This window comes from Labeo rohita, chromosome 8, assembly GCF_022985175.1.
Source record: "Labeo rohita strain BAU-BD-2019 chromosome 8, IGBB_LRoh.1.0, whole genome shotgun sequence".
Lineage (NCBI taxonomy): Eukaryota > Metazoa > Chordata > Actinopteri > Cypriniformes > Cyprinidae > Labeo > Labeo rohita.
Window position 1 is genome coordinate 18,742,185 of NC_066876.1, and position 19,384 is coordinate 18,761,568.

The 19,384-nt window shown below is 36.2% G+C and overlaps 1 protein-coding gene across 3 annotated transcripts in view; it reads left to right on the forward strand.

Annotated features, from left to right (window-relative positions):
* Nucleotides 1-237: 237 nt before the first annotated feature.
* The window catches only part of kazna (kazrin, periplakin interacting protein a), a 48,126-nt gene continuing 28,979 nt past the window's right edge, over nt 238-19,384 (forward strand). For 2 of the 3 annotated variants that reach the window (XM_051117423.1, XM_051117424.1), the window contains exons 1-2: nt 238-732; nt 15,514-15,597. In XM_051117423.1, coding sequence (XP_050973380.1) covers nt 549-732; nt 15,514-15,597 — 268 coding nt within the window. In that variant the 5' untranslated portion in view covers nt 238-548. Of the gene's footprint in view, nt 733-15,344; nt 15,440-15,513; nt 15,598-19,384 lie in introns of those variants that run through there. The other variant, XM_051117426.1, reaches the window with a different exon arrangement.

A 19,384-nucleotide genomic window follows, 5' to 3' on the forward strand; every position in this document is an offset into this window, starting at 1 on the left:
CAGACTTATATATTAAAATAAATATGATATATAAAATTAAATAAAAATAATGTGTAATTTACTATTAAGAGAGTGTTTTTTTATTTTTACTTTTATTTATTAAAAATAAACTAATTAAAATATTCATTCATTCATTCCCTTAAATAAATACGTTTAAGATACAAATGGCACGTTCCTTTCGATAGATGCCCTCCTCTTTTCCTCCTCAGTTGGTACAGTCCGTTTAAAGAGCAGCTTGGAGTCTCCGGTGCGTTGAACTCTCTCCACGAGAGCGCGCCGCGGAAACAATCGTTTAGTGAAGCACGCTGTTTTATTTTCTCTTTACAGTTTCTGTTTCTCACTGTCTATCTTTTTCTCTGACAGCCACATCCAAACATTAGACAGTATGGGACTCTAAATATATTTTCTCACCTTGTGGATATTGGGGGATTTCTGCGCTTATAAAATAGAAGACATAGAATGGGATTTTAGTGTGCTTATGATGCAGCAGGCGATATGACTTGCTCCGTGGGTTCCGTGGATTCTCCCCGCAGGCGAAGATCCGGAGAATGATGGACGAGAATAAGCAGCTCGCACAGCGGATCGATGGCGCGATCCAGTGCGCGAAGCAGGAGGTGGCGAACCTGCGAGCGGAGTTGACAGCCACCGGCCACAGACTGGCGGAACTCGGCGAGCTGGAAGAACCGGGCGAACCGCAGGAACATCAGCAGCAACAACAACAGAACCATCACGGTAAGGAACCGCACCTGTGAGTCTGTGACCGCTCATATCACTTACCTGTGTGACCTTCGAGTGAATGGCAGAATAGATACAAACTCTCACTCTTCCTCCGGTTCATTCTAAGGTGACTTTGTTTTCGGTTTCCTCACTGACAGCTGGGGTGTTTCAGGACAGTTTTTGTGTCAAACTGACAGAATGATTGCGTGTGTGTTTCATTTAGAAAAAGAGTGTTTATATTCATAATGTTTTTGATCAGAAGTCAACTTTTTGTTATTGTAAGAAATCTCCCCCACTGTAATTGGTGTTTAGTGAAATTTTTGTTTTAATTTTTTTGCTGGCATTTTTTTTTTCTAACAGCAATTAATTCAATTAATTGAAATGGTGCAGTGCCAAAACTCATGATGTTATGAAATGTTACATAACCAATACAAAAAATTCACTGCAGTGCAAATCTATTTTTGAACATATGGACATCTATTTTTGTTACTTTTAGCTCTTTGCCTTGCTTAAACAAGACTATATCCACAAGAGAAACATTTTACTGACAACCCAAGTAATGTAATCGAGCATAGCTCGTGTTTCAGGAAATGGCCCTTCATTTCATTTTCCATTAATGCTGTCAGACTAAGTGTATCACGCTATAGAAGAGAGAGCCTGTACGGCTCTCCTGCTGTTCTGTGTGTTGTTGTAGCCGCCATTGATTGATTGGTCAGTCTCTTGTGATTGTCTCTAAGCTGTGTGGTGCAGCTTGGGATGGCTTCGGTTTGAGTCTCTTGGGTGATCAGAGTGAATCTCCGTTTCTGATCCACCTGCGCTCACTGGGTGGAGTGGACACCCTGGGCTGGTTTGGGTCATAACATTTAACAGATGCTTTTTATCTAAAGCAACCTACTGTATGCCAAAGCCGCCCTGGGGTTGTATGCCTTGCTTGAGGCCACGATGATGAATCAGGACTGTGATTTCCATAATTACTGAACAATCTCAGATAATTACTGATGAGCCAGATGTGCCCTGAAGTGACAGTGAAGCTTTGCTTCACCGTACAAACACGCTGACATTAATTTACACTTCTATTCTTAGATAATCATGCAAGGGTAGTCTGTGTGTGCTTTTGATCAGCATGAATCCAAAAATGTTTGATTTTTGCACAAAAAGTCTAAAAACCTGCTAATTCATTAACTGTAAGTTAAGGACATTGTAAAAACAGTCCATGTGATATCAGTGGTTCAACTGTAATTTTACGAAGCTATGAGAACAAAAAGTATTCTCATAGCTTAATAAAATTAAGGTTGAATATCACTGATGTGACAGACTATTTTAACAACGACCTTACTATGTTTCTGTGTCTTGACCGTGGTAGTACCCTTGCTGTCTTTGGAGGGTCAGAGAACTCTCTGAGTTTATCAAAAATATCTTAATTTGAGTTCCAAAGATGAACAAAGGTCTTACAGGTTTGGAACAACATGAGTGTGAGTAATTAATGACAGAATTTTCTAAATTTTTCATTTTTGGATAAAGTATCTTTAATGGTTTAAAATTGCATGTAATTTTACTGTGAAATGCTGTTAAATTTAAGGTTTTTGGAAGTAAAAACGATAAACTACCATATAATTTACAATACAAAGTACATGGCACATCACATATGATTATATTTTATTTAAATGGTTATTAGTTATGAGTAAAATATACAGGCACCAATATGCCATAATGTAATACCAGAAACATTTTTACTGTATTTTTAATGTTAAATATCTGGCAACCACAGCTGCTGTATTTTTGCTTAAATTTAACAGGATATTTTTACAGTGCACTTATAAAGGGTTTGCACTTGCGTCACGATTTGATCAGTTACCTGGCCACATTGGCGGTATAAACAGCATGGATTGCACAGTTAATGTACTGAATATGTTGTTCTGCTAATTTATGTTTTTTGCACTCTTCTGCTTGATAAAGTTATAACTTTTGGTAGTCTATAGTACTCCAAATGTTTTCCCGGTCTGACCAGGGATGGACTGGGAGTAAAAAAACGGCCCTGGATTGTCTCCCAAATAGACACACCACAACTACAAACAGTCGCTCTATCTCACAATATTACAGCAATCCTGTCGCTTTTATGGCAAATAACATCACAAAACCCATGACCCTGCTGACAAAAACAATATAAGCTGTCACGGAAATTCTAATGATTTCCACTACAAATAGCATTAAGCATTAAACATTACAAACCATCAACTTTTGACCATTAAGCCCATTATATAATGGCTTCCTGAAGTGTTATAGGACATTACATCTGCAGATCCGTATGTGTGTGTGTGTGTATATATATATATATATATATATATATATATATATGTATGTATGTATGTATGATAGATAGATAGATAGATAGACAGATATATATATATATAGATATACATGTACACATTTGTGTGTGTATTTTTCCCTTTTATTTTTTTGGTGTATTCACCAAAAGGTGTGATTTCTTTTGAGTGTGTGTATGTTTCTTGAGTGTGTATGTTTATGTGTTTATGTATCATTTTTTTTTTGATAAAACATTACTATATATAGTAAACATTCTTTTTCATAACTACATGCACTGCACACTGTGTTCTCCATTTTTTTTGATGTGGTGTCTAATCAATGATGAAATCATTTCATACATTTCCGCTATATAATTACTTATAAAAGCACATAAAAAGACAGGCAACTTTCTTTTCCTCATCATTTCTTAGTAGAAATTCGTTTCATAACCGCAGATGAATTCTGGCACTCAGAGGATCACTGTGAGGCTCTTGCCCGCAACTCTCTCTGATTTCATTCAGCACTTCATTGAGAGCTCAGCAGATTGCGATCTTGTGTCTAATGTCCCACATCCACTCCACAGGAAAGGCACTTTTTGGCCTTGAGTTTGGCTTGCCAAGTCACTTGACGCTATTTATTTATGTGTTCATTTTTGCATTTGTCAGGCACTTCTATCCAAAGCAATTTAGAAAGCATTTAGGCTATATATTTTATCATTACATGTATTCCCTTGGAATCAAACCGATGACCTTGACGCTGCTAGCACCGGTTAACCTACAGTATTTTAGTCTGGCCAAGCTGTTGTCAGCTAATCAAGGACTTTGTTGTTGCATTTTGCCACATGTCAGAATGCAGGATGCGTGTATTGACAAAATAATGACTTATCAAGATGTAAAATCGCATGGACACATGCGCCCAGACATGGGGCTTGTCGGTGTAGATGAGAACAGTGCTTATTTATCTCTTGGAAGGGAGAGTAGCAGTGCAGATGGCCCTACAAAGACCTGCTGCTAATGAATGAGACACTAAACGCATACAAATAAACACGCACACTGTCTGCTTGTCTGCTTGTAGTACATTTTTTTCAATTTGGCATAGTATTGTTTTATGGGATTCTGAGTTATTTTATTTGCTTAAAGATGATGTTTATAGAGCATTTCCACACTATAGCCAAGAAAGAAAGGGTTTAAGTGCATTTGGCCATATATCTGACTTATGTGATATTGATGTTTCTAAATTGCCTTAATGGCCTCGCTGCGTAATTGTTTTGATGTAACAGCTGTCGACTGCCATGCACATAAAAAGGCTGGTTATTTCTGTTTATGGGAATTACACTTTGAGAATGAGCTAATTAGTTATGATAAATCACTAGCAAAGTAATTGCTCTTCTTTCGTAAGTCTTGAGAGACAATACCAACAGAAGATTGGCTCCATACAGGTGAGCTTGTGTTCATCTTAGATTATGTCATAGGGGCTGTTAAGTTCGAATTCCCTATCTATCTGTCTCTAGGCAGCAGTGTGGGTTGCTAGGCAATCTTCTCTCATTATGACATCACAAAGGGGTGGACTGATAATGCAGCTAAAAGCTTTTCTCCATTCTCTCTATATACGCTCAGACACACTCCAGCTGATCAATGCTTTTAGTTCATCCTACTGACATTAATGAGCTATTAAGTGGGTCATTAGCTCTTCAGATTTCGATTATACTGCGTTGTATAAAAGTGATTATATTTTCATAAGGGTGTTTGTCCATGTGCTTGCCTATCTATTATTAAAATGGCAAATAAATGTAGTTGTTTGTATTTGAGCAAGAGTGTGTTTATAGACTGGTGTTATATATACGTGTGCGTGAGCGCCGTGCGACGGGAGCTGTCTGAAAGCTGTCCTGATCCTGATCCCTCAGACGTGTGAACTGGCTGATTTAAATGCAAGGCAAAAGATGAAACATCTCGACATATATCCACATCAAGCCTCTGGATTGAAGAAGTCAAGAGCTCAACTCGCTCATAAAGACCATTTCCACGCTTGGATCAAAAGGAATCACCATAATTTAAGATGTAAGGCTTTAAATGGCACTAAAGCAGCATTAAAGGTCAGGCTAAATCACCAGCATCAAGTTAGAGACAGTTCCGGGCTCGGTTTTAATCTAATATTATTAGACATATGAGTAGGATGTGCTCTCAGCTAATCCATGATACCTAATTCTCTCACTTTATTTGATCCTACTCAAATTCCTGATGGCGCTGACGGATGTTTCACCTGGCCTGTGATTCCGACTCCTTTCTTGGAAATGATGGCGATTTAAAGTCAAGGTGAAACGGAAGTAACAACAAACCTTTTCTTCTGTGTAGTGAGGTACATCTGAATGTAAATGGATTATCGGAAAAGAGAAAATGTAGCACGAAAACTGGTTCTATGCATTGGTGCTGATTGTGTTTTGATATGTGGGTGTTGCACTCAGAATTGTAGGCAGATGAAAACAAGCTTGCAGATGTGGGTTTTAAGTGGTCTGGTTAATTAGAAAACTTAAACGTATGAAGAAATGGCTTTTTATTTCATGCTGACTTGCTCACCCTCATGTCGTTCCAAACACGTAAGACCTTCGTTCATCTTCAGAACACAAGCGAAGATGTTTTGTGTTGTATATTTTGCATATCTATAGGTCACGCTGTTTAGCAAAGGCTATCAGCATCTGTAAGGACACATCCATGCCTGCCACCACGTGTTTGAACCTCTGCCGTCTTGTAGGCGTTATAAAACATTTTCTGCTCGTACTTCACATTTGAGGAACAGTTTTATTCCCAGAGCCGTTGACGCTCTGAATCATGCTAACAAATTGTTTTAGTGGAGTAATAGTGATTTAATAGATTAGGGGGGAAATTGTTTTATAGTATTGCTTATTAAGTCTGTTATGTCTAATTATTCCTTGGATTGTTATTTTATTTATTTATTTTTATTATTTAGTTTTAATTGCATTTAGTGTGGAGATTGCATGTGAAATTTTGTTGGTGGGCACAAAGAAAGTTGTATGCATACAATAACAATAAAGAAATTTAATTTAATTTTAATGAAATCCCTGCATAGACAGCAACGCAACATGTTTAAGGCCCAGAAAGGTAATAAGGACATCGTTCAAATAGTTCATGTAACATCAGTGGTTCAACTGTGATCTCATGAAGCTACAAGAATATGTTTTGTATGCAAAGAAAACATACATAATTTATTCAACAATTTCTTCTCATCTGTTTTCGCCATGCATTCAGAAGAGTATTACGACGTATGCTGTGGTGCTGCTGACGCAGGAGCCGGTGTTCTGACATAGAACCTGGAGACCCTGTGCCTTGTTTGCAGGCAGAAAAAGGCACACACTATAGATAAAACATTCATTGTTAACGTATTTGAAGATTTCAACAGAGAGGATGACTTGCAATTTTTTGCCCAACCACTGATGTCGCATGGACTATTTTATCGATGACATTACTACCTTTCTGGACCTTGAACGTGTCCGTTGCATTGCTGTCTATACAGAGTCAGAAAGCTCTCGGATTTCATCAAAAATACCTTAATTTGTGTTCTAAAGATAAATGAAGGTCTTACGGGTTTGGAACGACACGAGGGTGAGTAAGTAATAGGGATGTGACGAGATCTGATGTGTCTAGCGAGACCAGATGAATATCGCGAGATCTCGTGATGATATCCTCGCAAAACATTTTGCAGTGTTTACATTAGAGCTGCACTATTAATCCTTAAAATATCAAGATCTCGATTCAAACACCCACACGATCTTACAAATGACAAAGACAACGATTTAGCTATGTCTATTAGGACTGTTCACATCGCAAGTGTCAGTGAAGCGTGTGAAGCACGTTTTGTCGCTGCCCACGTTAATGAATTAGAGGGTTGGGGTAAATGTGAATGCAGAAAGAGCAACACAAACAGTCTTTTCAACCACATTATAGTCATTATTTCTGTGTTACAGACATTTAAATAATAGAAGTACTGGGATAAAAGTTTATAGTTTGTGCATAAACACTTATTGCCTACAGTAGCGATCAAAACAAAAGTATCTTAACACTTGTATGTATTGTAACGCTTATCCTCTTCCGCCAGGAAGTAGCGACAACTGCCCGTTTAAAAAAAAAAGTATGTAATTGAATCATTCATTCAGGAGATTTCAATAGTCAAACAAGTCTTAATGAAGTGAGACACTGACTCCTTCATTTAATTTTTTTTTTAATTCATTTGTTCAAATGAATATTTGTTTTTAAAAGACTTACGCAATGAACAGTTTGTGAGAACCACTAGTAAATTACGTTATTTTGTTTAGTTTTCTAATCTTTTTTTCTCCAGAATCGTGAGAGAATCATGGTCTCCAATTTATTAAAAACAACTGGGATTCTCGATCCAGAATCGTGAAGCTTGTGTTTAAATGTTGTTTAGTACTGCATATAATTCATTAAAATGCAAGTTTAATTTCATAACGTTCAAAATGCACCTACATTTTGTCTTTTTCAGTTGAGTAAAAGACTATTTTTCCTATATATTTCATCATTGAGGATTTCTTAAGAAAAGTTTAAAAATCTTGTCTCGTCTCGTTCTCGTGAACCCAGCCTCGTGTCTCGTCTCGTGGGATAAGTGTCTCGTCACACCCCTAGTAATTAATGACAGAATTTTCATTTTTGGGCGAACTATCCCTTTAACCTTTATTCTCTTGAATAATGCAGACTCATTTTTTTATTTATGATAATGGTGCCTTAATCTATTTTCTGATGATGTGGAGTCAATCTTGTTGATGTTCACTCCCTGTTACCTCACCAATCATTGTGACTCACTTATATTCATGCTGTAGAACAACAAAGCACGCAGTCTGATTATAAGTATGCTTATGACAAATATGACTGACTCGCTCTTTCATTGTTTGAAAATTCTTTGCTTTCATTGCTCTTTATACAGTCATTATAAAATAATCAGCCAAAAATTTGGTGTTGCCCTCCCTCTATTGACCAGACCGGTGAGTGTTTTGTATTGCTTTTTGCTATAGGTAATTATTTTGCTGATGTGTTGCTGATGAGACACAGGATAGTTATGGACCTTTGTGACCTTTTAGGCTGATTTATGATTTCAAAGGGCAGAATTTTGTCGTCACATGCTAGTGATGTCATAATTCATGAAAAAATGGCCAGGCCATTTGGAAATGACTGATCAAAAGTCATCCAAATGATGTCTTTACTGTCACTTTTGATCAGTCATTTCCAAATGGCCAAATATCAGTTGATTCACCTGTCTGGCCAATTATCATCATCACTAGCATGTGATGATAAAATTCTGCCCTTTGAAATCATGAATCAGACTGAAACGTCACAAAGGTCCATAACTATCCTGTGTGGTTTCCACAAAAATATTACGTAGCACAACTTTATTCAACATTGATAATAATGAGAAATGTTTGTGAATGAAACACTGCTTTCTAGATATCAGCATCATATCGGTAAGCAGTTGCGTGTTGCTTGTTTGATGTGAAGAATTTTAAAGGCATCCACACTGCACTACAGAATGCTTCGAATCTGTTGTTTTTAAAGGTGAGTTTTGTGAAAGCTACAGTCTGTCATGAGACCAGAAATTGAGAAAATTTTATCTTTTGCTCCAACACACTTTGCCGTAGGCATCAATTGAGCAATGAGAATCTCAGATGTGCGGGTCGAGTACCACATTTTTATCCTCCATCATTCTTTTTCTCTCGCTGTCCCTCCGTTTTCTCTCTCCCTTTCCCCACCTTTTTTTCCACAGGTACTCACGTGTGTGTTGAACTGATGAACGCTGTAGTCATAAATCTTTACTGCTGTGTTGGTGATATGTTTGGCTATCACCATTCTGAAGGTGTTCAGGTCACCTGACAGCTGCACGTCCTGCTGCTGCTCCAATGCCCTTGATTGAGGCTATTTACTCCTCAAGAGCATTACAGTTCATCTGATCTCTGTATGAGTCACTTTGCATGAATGTGTGTGTGGCTGTATACACATAATAAATCATGAATGTAGTCATAATCCGAAAATAACTTTTTTCACACCTGCCAAGGGTGAATTAAGAATTTACCGTTCATAAGTGTTTTTTAATGTGCCACGAATTTGTATGAGGCATTACATTTATAGAAAAAATATGGATAGGTTGTTGTGCATGTACCTATCACCTACAGTCAAGGTCAAAAGTTTATACACCTTGCAGAATCTGCAAAATGTTAATTATTTGACCAAAATAAGACGGATCATACAAAATGCATGTTATTTTTTATTTAGTACTGACCTGAATAAGATATTTCACATAAAAGATGCTTATGTATAGTCCACAAGTGAAAATAGTAGTTGAATTTATAAAAATGACCCTGTTCAATTGATGATTCCTAATACTGTGTTGGTACCTGAATTACCACAGCTGTGTTTTTTTTGTTCATTGATAGTTGTTCATGAGTCCTGAACAGTTGCAAACAAAGTTCCTGAACAAATCCTTCAGGTCCCACAAATACTTTGTTGGAAAGGGTTGGAAAAAACAATGACGGTATGATTTTGAGATCCATCTTTTCACACTGTGGACAACTGAGGTTCAAATGCTCACTGATGCTCCAGAAAGAAAAACCATGCATTAAGAGCCGGGGAGTGAAAACTTTTTGAATATTAAGTTCAGGTTATATTATTCTTATTTTGTTTTCTGGGGAACATGTAAGTATCTTCTGTAGCTTCTGTAGGGCAGTACTAAATGAAAAAAATATAATATTTAGGCAAAAAAAAAAAAAAAAAATGTACACATCTTACACATTCTGTTCAAAAGTTTACACCCCTGGCTCTAAATGCATCATTTTTTCCTTCTGAAACATCAGTGAGCGTTTGAACCTTTTGTAATAATTTGAGTTCCTCAGTTGTCCTCAGTGTAAAAAGATGGATTTCAAAATCATACAGTCATTACTGGAAAGGGTTCAAATACACAAAAATGCTGAAAAACCAAAGAATTTGTAAGACCTGAAGGATTTTTCTGAAGAACAGCAGGAACTCATGAACAACTACCACTAAACAAAAAAAAAAAAAGTATCAAGTATCAAGTGTATGTCAACTGTTAAACGGGGTCATTTTTATAAATTCAACTATTATTTTCTCCTGTGGACTATATGTAAATGTATTTTATGTAAAATATATTATTCATGTCAGTACTAAATAAAAAATAACATGCATTTTGTATGATCCCTCTTATTTTGGTACAAAATAAGATTCTGCAAGGTGTATGTAAACTTTTGACCTCAACTGTACACTTATCCCTAAGCATGAGGGAAAAAGCATGCCATTGTTAGTTTGACCTCTTTTATTGCAACAACTCTTTTATCATTACTTGTGCCCCACATCACAAGTGCAACACTATACCAGGTGCGCTGCAGAGTAAGTTTACTATGTCAGAAAAGCCATACCTATGCTGGTTATGTGATGCAAACATCAAAATGTATTAGTTTGCATATCATGCACTACTGTACAAGTGTTTTAACACCATAACTTAATTCTCTGCAAAGAACCATGTAAAAATAAGTCTTTATTAATCGATAATCTGAACCTATAATCATAAAAGAAATAAGTTGTTGGTGTTTAACTGCCACTAGTGTTGATTTCAACTGGAAACTGCAGTGAATTGTGTGTATAGGTACGTTTTTGGAGTTTACCAAGAATGTACGGTAGGTAGAGGTGTATTTTACCAATAAGCCAGTGCTGGTCAAAACTGTTTGTCTTTTGATTTAATTAAGAGAATATATCCAAGAAAGACAGACTATCAGTCTAATACTTAATTTGCAACTCCTAATAAATGTACTGTTCTGCTGGCCCTAAAGTGTTTTTCTTTTCCACTTGGATTCATTGCTTGTCAAATGATAATTTCGAATCCCTTATGCAGCACATCCATAAGCTGACTTCTCATTTATCACAGTTACAGTATAACACATTGGGTTGAATCTCTGTGAAAGTGTGTGTGTGGGAGAGGGTGTAAAGGGGCAGGCTGCAGAACCTTTGCACAGCGTAGTTTTAAACTTCTCAATGAACTCACTTCACTCTTTTGCCCACACACACACACACTTCAGAGAGTGTCATATTCCACCTGCCCTGTTAGTATGGAAGATCTAGAGGAGCTGACAGGACAGTTTTGCCTCTCGCTCTCTCTCTCTTTCACTTCTGTAGGGCTACAAAACAGAGGAAAAAAATGAGTAGCTTCTTTGTCGGTGTGAAAGAGCAAATGCATTTGTTGTCATTCACACCGTGACAGTCACTAACCCATGGAGCATGTGAGTTTTGCTCTTCGTCGTGTAATATGATCAGCCAAATTTAAATGTGCAGCCATATTTAAACGTTTATGTGAGCTGTGACAGGGTTTCAGTTCATTTTTTTAGTTGTAAAAGAAAAAGTGCTTGTTTTCTAGTATGTAGCATAGTACTTTGGGTTACAGTTTGGAGCATTTATGTGTGATTATATGTAGTTTTGGAATTTAAATGTGTGCATTATTTTTAAAAAAATTACCACAGAATGTTAAAAAGTAGAGAAATCGTAAACATTTTGTGCTAATATTTGAGTTGCACGGGTGCAGTTTGTGTGTGTTTGCCAGTGTTCACTATAATGTTAAACACAGATGTCGAGAGCAAGCTTATATCTGTTTACCGTTTGGCATCAGAACGACTGGATGGGGTTACCAGCCAGAAAGAGAGAGAGAAAGTGTGTGTGCGTATTTGCTATTTGCAGCAGTCAAAGATGATATGCTTCTGAAATAAACCCTGTACCCTGCCTACCAATGAGGTTTAGGAGGTTACGGCTAGATGTCAAACTCTGTTTGGACAGACTGGAATTTTTTGGTAATGGTAAGGGTTTTATATGCATTTTGGATCAGACATTATTCTCTACTCAAACCCAAGTTCTTCTTTGATGTGCTGGACCAAAATCAATTTTCCAATATTTAGGCTGTTAAACCAGAGGTGTTTATCATTGCTGTGCCATCTGGATGTTATTAACTGGGATTCATGATGGGAAAAGCACTGCACATTTGTGCGGACTGATCAAGGAGAAGATTTGAGCTGGCAGAGTTGTGGCATTAAAGCTGGAAGGTTAAAAAGGCTAAAGGCTTCATTAAAACCACTGTCAGATTTCACGGTGGTCTCTCTACTCTTTAAAATCAGCAGCGCATTCAAATTCAGCACATAGCAGCTTGATGAAGGCCTGAAGAGATGCATGTGAGAGCAACATTGGTCGCTTGTCATTCAGGGAATGTACAAGGCCATCAGCACAGCTTCAGCTGATCGCTTTAAACTGATCTCTCTTTCAGTGTTAATAACTTGTATCCCATGAACATCTCATTCAGTGGGTTTAATTTGCCACTTCCAAGCTTTTCTTTTTTCTTATAATGAAAGGAATGGCATCATGGTTTGTCGTTTGTTGTAGGTACTCCATTTCTGTTAAGCTCCATTTTCAGGCCAAACTTATTTCATTCAAGTGCCGCTTAGCTTTCAGTCTTTGTTGTTGTTCTGTACAAGCAAATGCAGCAAGCAAGATTTTTTTTTAACATTTAAGAATTCATGCATTTGCTTGGGAAAAAAAAAAAAAAGAATAAGGATGAGCTTCATGTTTCTACATTTGTTTCTATGATAACCAGATACAGTCCATTGTGGAATAAAAAATAAAAAAGGTAATTGTGGCTTTTTATCTCATGATTCAGACTTTTTTCTCAGAATTGTGTGATACAAACTCGCGTAATATACTCTCAAAATATTCTAACTTTAATTTCTACGATTTAAATTTTTAAAACATTTTGACTTTATTCTCAATATTTTGACTTTATTCTCTACTATTTTGACTTTATTTTCATAATATTTCGGCTTTATTCTCGTAGTATTTTGACTTTATTCTCTAAATATTTTGACTTTATTCTGGTAATATTTTGACTTTATTCTCGTAATATTTATTCTCGTAATATTTCGACTTTATTCTCCTACTATTTTGACTTTATTTTCATAATATTTCGGCTTTATTCTCGTAGTATTTTGACTTTATTCTCTAAATATTTTGACTTTATTCTGGTAATATTTTGACTTTATTCTCGTAGTATTTTGACTTTATTCTCATAATATTTAGACTTTATTCTCGTAGTATTTCGACTTTATTCTCGTAATATTTGACTTTATTCTCGTAATATTTCAACTTAATTGTCTTAGTATTTCAACTTATTTTTTGTAGTATTTCGACTTTATTCTCGTAATATTTCGACTTTATTCTTGAAATATTATGACTTTAATGTCATAGTCTTTGAGAATTTTTTTTGTTTGTTTGTTTGTTTGTTTGTTTTTTTAACATGGCACTAAAACGCCATTGTAGGTATAGCACTCAATTCTGAGAAAAAAGTCAGAATTCCGAGATGTAAATTCACAATTATGAGAAAAAAACTCAGAATTGTGAGAGAAAATTTCAAAATTACCTTTTTTTTTAAAAAAAAAAAAAAAAAAAAAAAGTAATTTCTAAATCTTCCATAGTCTGTCAAATGTGCATTACTATATACATTTTGCTTGTTAGGAACTTTTTTTAAAATACCACAACAAAAACTAATTTTCCATTACAAACACTTGACTTAACTATTTTAATTAACTGTTTAAAAAGTTCAATTTTAAGTAAACATTGCTTTATAAAATAAAAATCAGGCATAAAACGTGACACATAACATTTGTTATTTTACATAAAAAATGTAAGTAATTTTTGTTTTCAGTAATGTACATTAGGGTGTTTTGTGTAACATTTGATTTTATTTAGTTAATATTTATTGCATTATTGTAGTGCCATGTTTTGGTTTTGTCTTTTTGTGTGTTTTAGGCCAATTACAGTGACTTTTTAATTCATTATATGGCTTTTTATTTTACCACCTGTATTTGGTGGTTATTGGTGCATTTTAAAGTAAAAAGCACATTTTGATATTTCAAAATGCCAGAAACATTGTCATCGTATTTATTATGGTGAATTTCTGGAAACCACAACTGCTGTTTTTTTTAAACCATAAATGTGACAGGGCATTTTTTTTAAATACAGTATGAGTTGCTGTTGACGTAACCTAGAAAAGTATTTTGCTCTAATAGTGTCTCCTGTTTCCAAATTTAGGCCACTCTGATGACCTTCTGGCTGAATCGGGTACATGAGTTTTGGGCGCTGTTACCTTGGCATCAGTTGCTTAGCAACCCCTGCTCATGTCCTGACTCAGCTCCAGACATTCTGTCAGAGAAACAGAGGAGTTTTGACCCCTGAATGAGACATTTCAAACTTCATATCCTCACACAAAAGCAATGTCAAATCTGGTTGGTGAACCAATTGTATTTAACCTCTATCTAGTCATCCCAAATGGTTCCCATGGTGACGGGATGCTTGTGATTTACCATTCATATACTTTAGAGGATATCTTTTCAAGGATTTACAAGAACACAAGGAACAAAACTGTGCATATTCTGTATTTAAAGTGTTTGAAGTTTTGACAAAGACATCTTCCTTCTGCTGCATTTTGCTCTTAGTTAGAAATGTCATTCCTCCCCCTCACTCTTTTATCTTGTTTTTGTCTCTCTGTCTGGGAAACAACACATCTCATCCATTCAACATCGATCTGTTAAACTAAGCATGCAAAAGAGACTGGGCACATTTCTTACTCGAAGTGCTATGCTGAGAACATTGTACCAAAAACAATGCCTTATATTAGAAAAATGTTTACAAATTTTCCTAGTGGTCTCTGACTTTGACCCTGCTTTAAGTAGAGAAACGGTCTTTATATAATGCTACAATGCTTTTACAGCTAAAAGGTTTGAGAAAACCTGAAGAGGTAATGATAAAAAAGGAAAGTAGACATCTTAGCACTCAGCACTTAAGTGATTTTATGTCACTCTCACTCACAAAATCAATATTTTTCAAGTGCATGTGTACATGTGTGTATGTGTAAGTGTTTGAAGTCGCTGACAACTGAAGGATCTTATCATGCTCATCTGAAGGATGTTGATCTTTAACACTGTGCCACCTGCCGAACAGGTTCTCCTTCGGTGCTGAAATTAAAATTGAATGATGGGTGATCAGAGGACATAAGCGAAAACACATTTGAGCGAACACATTTCCTCTTCAGAATAACTCTGGTGATTTGGTTTTATAAGATTATGCTCACTTTAATTGTGTAAAGAAGCTTTCTAAGCACTGAAATCTATCCTCAAGGCGTTATAACAAGCGTCCAGTGGCTGAGCCTCTATTCTGTCATTGATTCGTGCGTTAAATGCTTCCAGTTCCTTCTGCAGTGAGTGGTGTGATATTTCAGCCGGATCAGAGGTGAGATGTACTGCTGCTGATACCAGAGGTCATTCAAGCTGAACTATAGACATTTATTTGGCTAAAAAGTGAGTTTCCAACCATGTGGAGTGAATCCTGCTCAAACACACAATGTTCATAAGTCTAATGTTATCTCTTTCAGATGCACCGGTCCAAAGACAGAAAGCTTTGACAGAGCTTGGTCAAAAAGGTGACGCTGTTCTTCAGGAGACGTCATTAGATAAAGGTAAGAATAGTGTACATGCTGAAAAGCATGTAAGGAAGTCCAGATAAGCACAAACACTCTTCGCACCACTAAAATGCTCCACTGACTAGTGGAATGAAAATGAGTGTGTGTGTCAGATTGAAACTCAGAGTGATCTATGAGGTTTCGCATGAGAGATAGAGAGTGGAGAATTTTTCCGAGCCGGAGGATGAACGAACACACACACGCACACACACGTATTAGTCTCAACATGAGGCTGCACATTTAAAGGAATAGAGTTTTTTGCAAAATTATAAGCTCCAATCTGGAGTATGTTTTCCAAACGCAACTATGGTCACAAGTTCCGTTGTTACCAATAGAGCTCTATGGAATTAACAACCATTGTTAGCTAATGATGCTTTTGGGAAATGTGCCCCTCATTGCTTGGCTTTGTCTGGGAATTGGGATACACATTTTTTCAGTAGGACTACTGTTCAAAAGTTTTGGGTCAGTAGGATTTAGTGTTAAAGGATCTGTTCATGTCTTTGTGTCTTCAGTCGTGGAGAAATTATGGTTTTTGAGGAAAACATTTCAGGATTTTTCTCCATATAATGCACTTCATTGGTGCCCCGATTTTGAACGTTCAAAATGTAGTTTACATGCAGCTTCAAAGGGCTCTAAACGATCCCAGCTGAGGAAGAAGGGTCTTATCTAACAAAACGATCTGTTTTTTTTTTTTTTTTTTTTTTTTTCCGGAAAATAAAAATTTCTCTAAAAAGCTTGTGTAGCACAGGCTCTGGGATGCGCGTTCACAGCGGTACGCTAGATAACACAATCGTTTCGCTAGATAAGACCCTTCTGCATTTAAACTACATTTTGGAAGTTCAAAATCGTGGGCACCAATGAAGTCCATTATATGGAGAAAAATCCTGGAATGTTTTCCTCAAAAACCATAATGTCTTCACGACTGAAGACAGAAAGACATGAACATCTTGGATGACAGGAGGGTGAGTAAATTCTTTGTAAACTGTTGTTCTGGAAGTGGACTTCTCCTTTAATTTTGTCAGGTATTTTCAATTTTAGTCTTAGTCTTAGTCCCGTGTTGAATGTCCATGTTAGTTTTTATCATATTTAGTCAAGCTTATCCTATTTAGTTTTAGTCAAGTTTTAGTCGACTAAAAGTCTCAATATTTTAGTCTAGTTTTAGTCATAGAAAATCTAAAGTATTTTAGTCTAAAGAAAACTGAACATTTTAGCAAATAAGAATATTAATAATTAAACCATACAGCAGTATTAATTTTGGCAACCTAGTCTTAGTCAAATGTACATTTTAGTTATCATATTTAGTCAACCTTGTCCTGTTTTTGTTTAGTCAAGTTTAAGTCACATTTTGTCACATAAGAACATTTTGTCTCCTTTTTTTGTTGAAAATTAAAGAGGTTTTTGGTAAAGTTTTCTATTTTTTTAAATAAATTTTAGTCTTGTCTTTATTCAGCAATGAAATTGCATGTTGATATAGTCTATTGACCTTATTGTGACCTTATTGCCTCTTAGTCTTAGGAGAAAAGTTCTTCAACAAACGTTTTTCATCATAGATTTTGTTAACGAAAGTAACACTAGTAAGATTTTATATATTTTTTGAAACAAGCCTCTTATGGGTCATTCTGTGTCAAATCAATCACATTTCAGAAACCTCCCCAGCTCAATTTTTTGATTTTGCCAGTATTTATTTTTTTGATGAAAGATAAAGCCATGAAAGCCAAAATATTAAATGTCACAGATGTATATTTATAGAGTAATCCACTATTTTGTAGAGGGGGTTTAAAATGGCAATTTTCACCTGAGATTCAGAGTCAAGTTACAGTGGGTAAAAATCACTTTAGAAAGATGGCAGCAGCATCATGTTAGATTTACACAAAAATAGATAGGTCTATTAGTAAAATCTGTTGATTTTAGCAATCTTCGCTACATTATGTTTCCCATGGGGAACATTAAAATATGGGAAAGAAACACTTTTAAAGTTTTTATTCCAAAGTTTGCAAGTCTGGAAGAAGTATTAGAGATATCTTAATGCCTTAATGGCATCTTGATTTTAAATGCCCTCTGCGGTTCAGTTCCAGAAATTAATATAATTTGTATAACTGATCAATTGTACACACGTTCAGTGGTCAAAAACCAAATATGGGTCACTTTGCATACAGATGATCCTTTTTTTCTTTTAAAGAAGAATGTCTGAAGAACAAAAAATGCTGAAATTTGAAGTGTATTTTGTTTCCTTCTGTCAAAACAACTGCATTAAGCATTAAAGCATTAAAGATATCACAATATGATTTTAGATTCTAGTTTTTAATAAACTTTTCTTTTGGAATCTTCATTTTCAAGGCCTTATGTCATTCAATCCCACGCAAAGGGGGCAAAAACCTTTGAATGGTTGTTTATGTTTACTAAAACTCTTCTTTACTACTTCCCTCTTCATAGCAATGAGTGCTTCTGTGGAAGAACTGCTTACTGGAATTGTGAGCTGTGAGATTTTCTAGTAATTTCATCATTGTCTATACAACTATTATGAGAACTGCTGTGCATTTGAACGAGCTGACACTTTGTTTTCTTGGGAGCTTGTTTGTTTTTAGGAAGGGGTTGGGGAGATGTTTATGCCTTTATTTTTACATGACAGTGGAAGCTACATGACATGACCCAGATTGAACCTGATTCCCTGTGAGCTGACAACCTTTATATATCCTGAGCGTGTGCACAACCGAGTATGGCACAGTTCTGATGCCTTGTTATTGTGGTTTTTCAGCTTTACGGCACGTAAAATCATCTAAAAGGTGTGAATGGCTGCTATATGGATCAGTCAGACAACCTTTACCTATTTAAATGGTTCTTGGCCAGAATAATTGCAATGTGGACCAGGCTTTATGCTAGTGGTCCAGTCTGGCTACGCAAGAGTGCACACGTTCACTCTCTACTGAACATGTCAGCAGCCCTTCATCCTGTTTGCATTTTTTCCTATCCTATCAAACAGGGAGAAGAACGAGAGACACTGCCATATTATCTTACAGTGTTTTCTTGGCCCTGACTCTAGGTTGACTCTTGGAGACTCATTTGATTCAGGTTCTCTGATCACTGGCTTTTATGAATCAACAGTTATAAATTATGAATCAGATGATTCATGATCTTCACAGAGGGAATGACTGTTGCTGCAGTTCTTAAACCTCCCCTCTTTTATCACTCATTTATTCTCTTCGTTTTTCATTTGGATCATGTCATCCAAGAGTTAAGTTGTCATCAACTTATGCTGGCACTTGTGAGTTTGTTTATTATACTTCTTATAGTGTAAATGCTTCTGTTTCTGTGACTCAAAGACTAGAATAATCATCTGTCAGAAGGTGATTTGTTTTGCTGCATTTGTTTGCTTTTGCCTATGGTGTGCTTGGCACAGCAGTTAGCCACACTTTACATTCTTTTGTGCAAGTGGGATTGTATGTTTGTATGTGTGTGAACTCTGTTGACAGGTGTAATGCGTGTGTGTTGACAAACCATCCTGAGGGATCTGTAAAATTTAGCCGAGTGTTGAAAAGCAGCACAGCTGCAATCAGGCAAACACATTTTGTGTGTGTAAAAGTTTTGCTTTGTGAATACCTGAGTGAATGTGAGTAAATCTGTGTGTACATGTGAGCTTTACAGCATTTAGGGTATTTCATGCCCAAAACTGCTGTTTTGGACTGGGTTCTTTGTATACTCTTGAGACTCATTTGTGCAAGCAACTCAACTGATACAGCATGATGCTACCAGCACCAAGGTCAGGGGTTCGGATTTCCATTGGAGG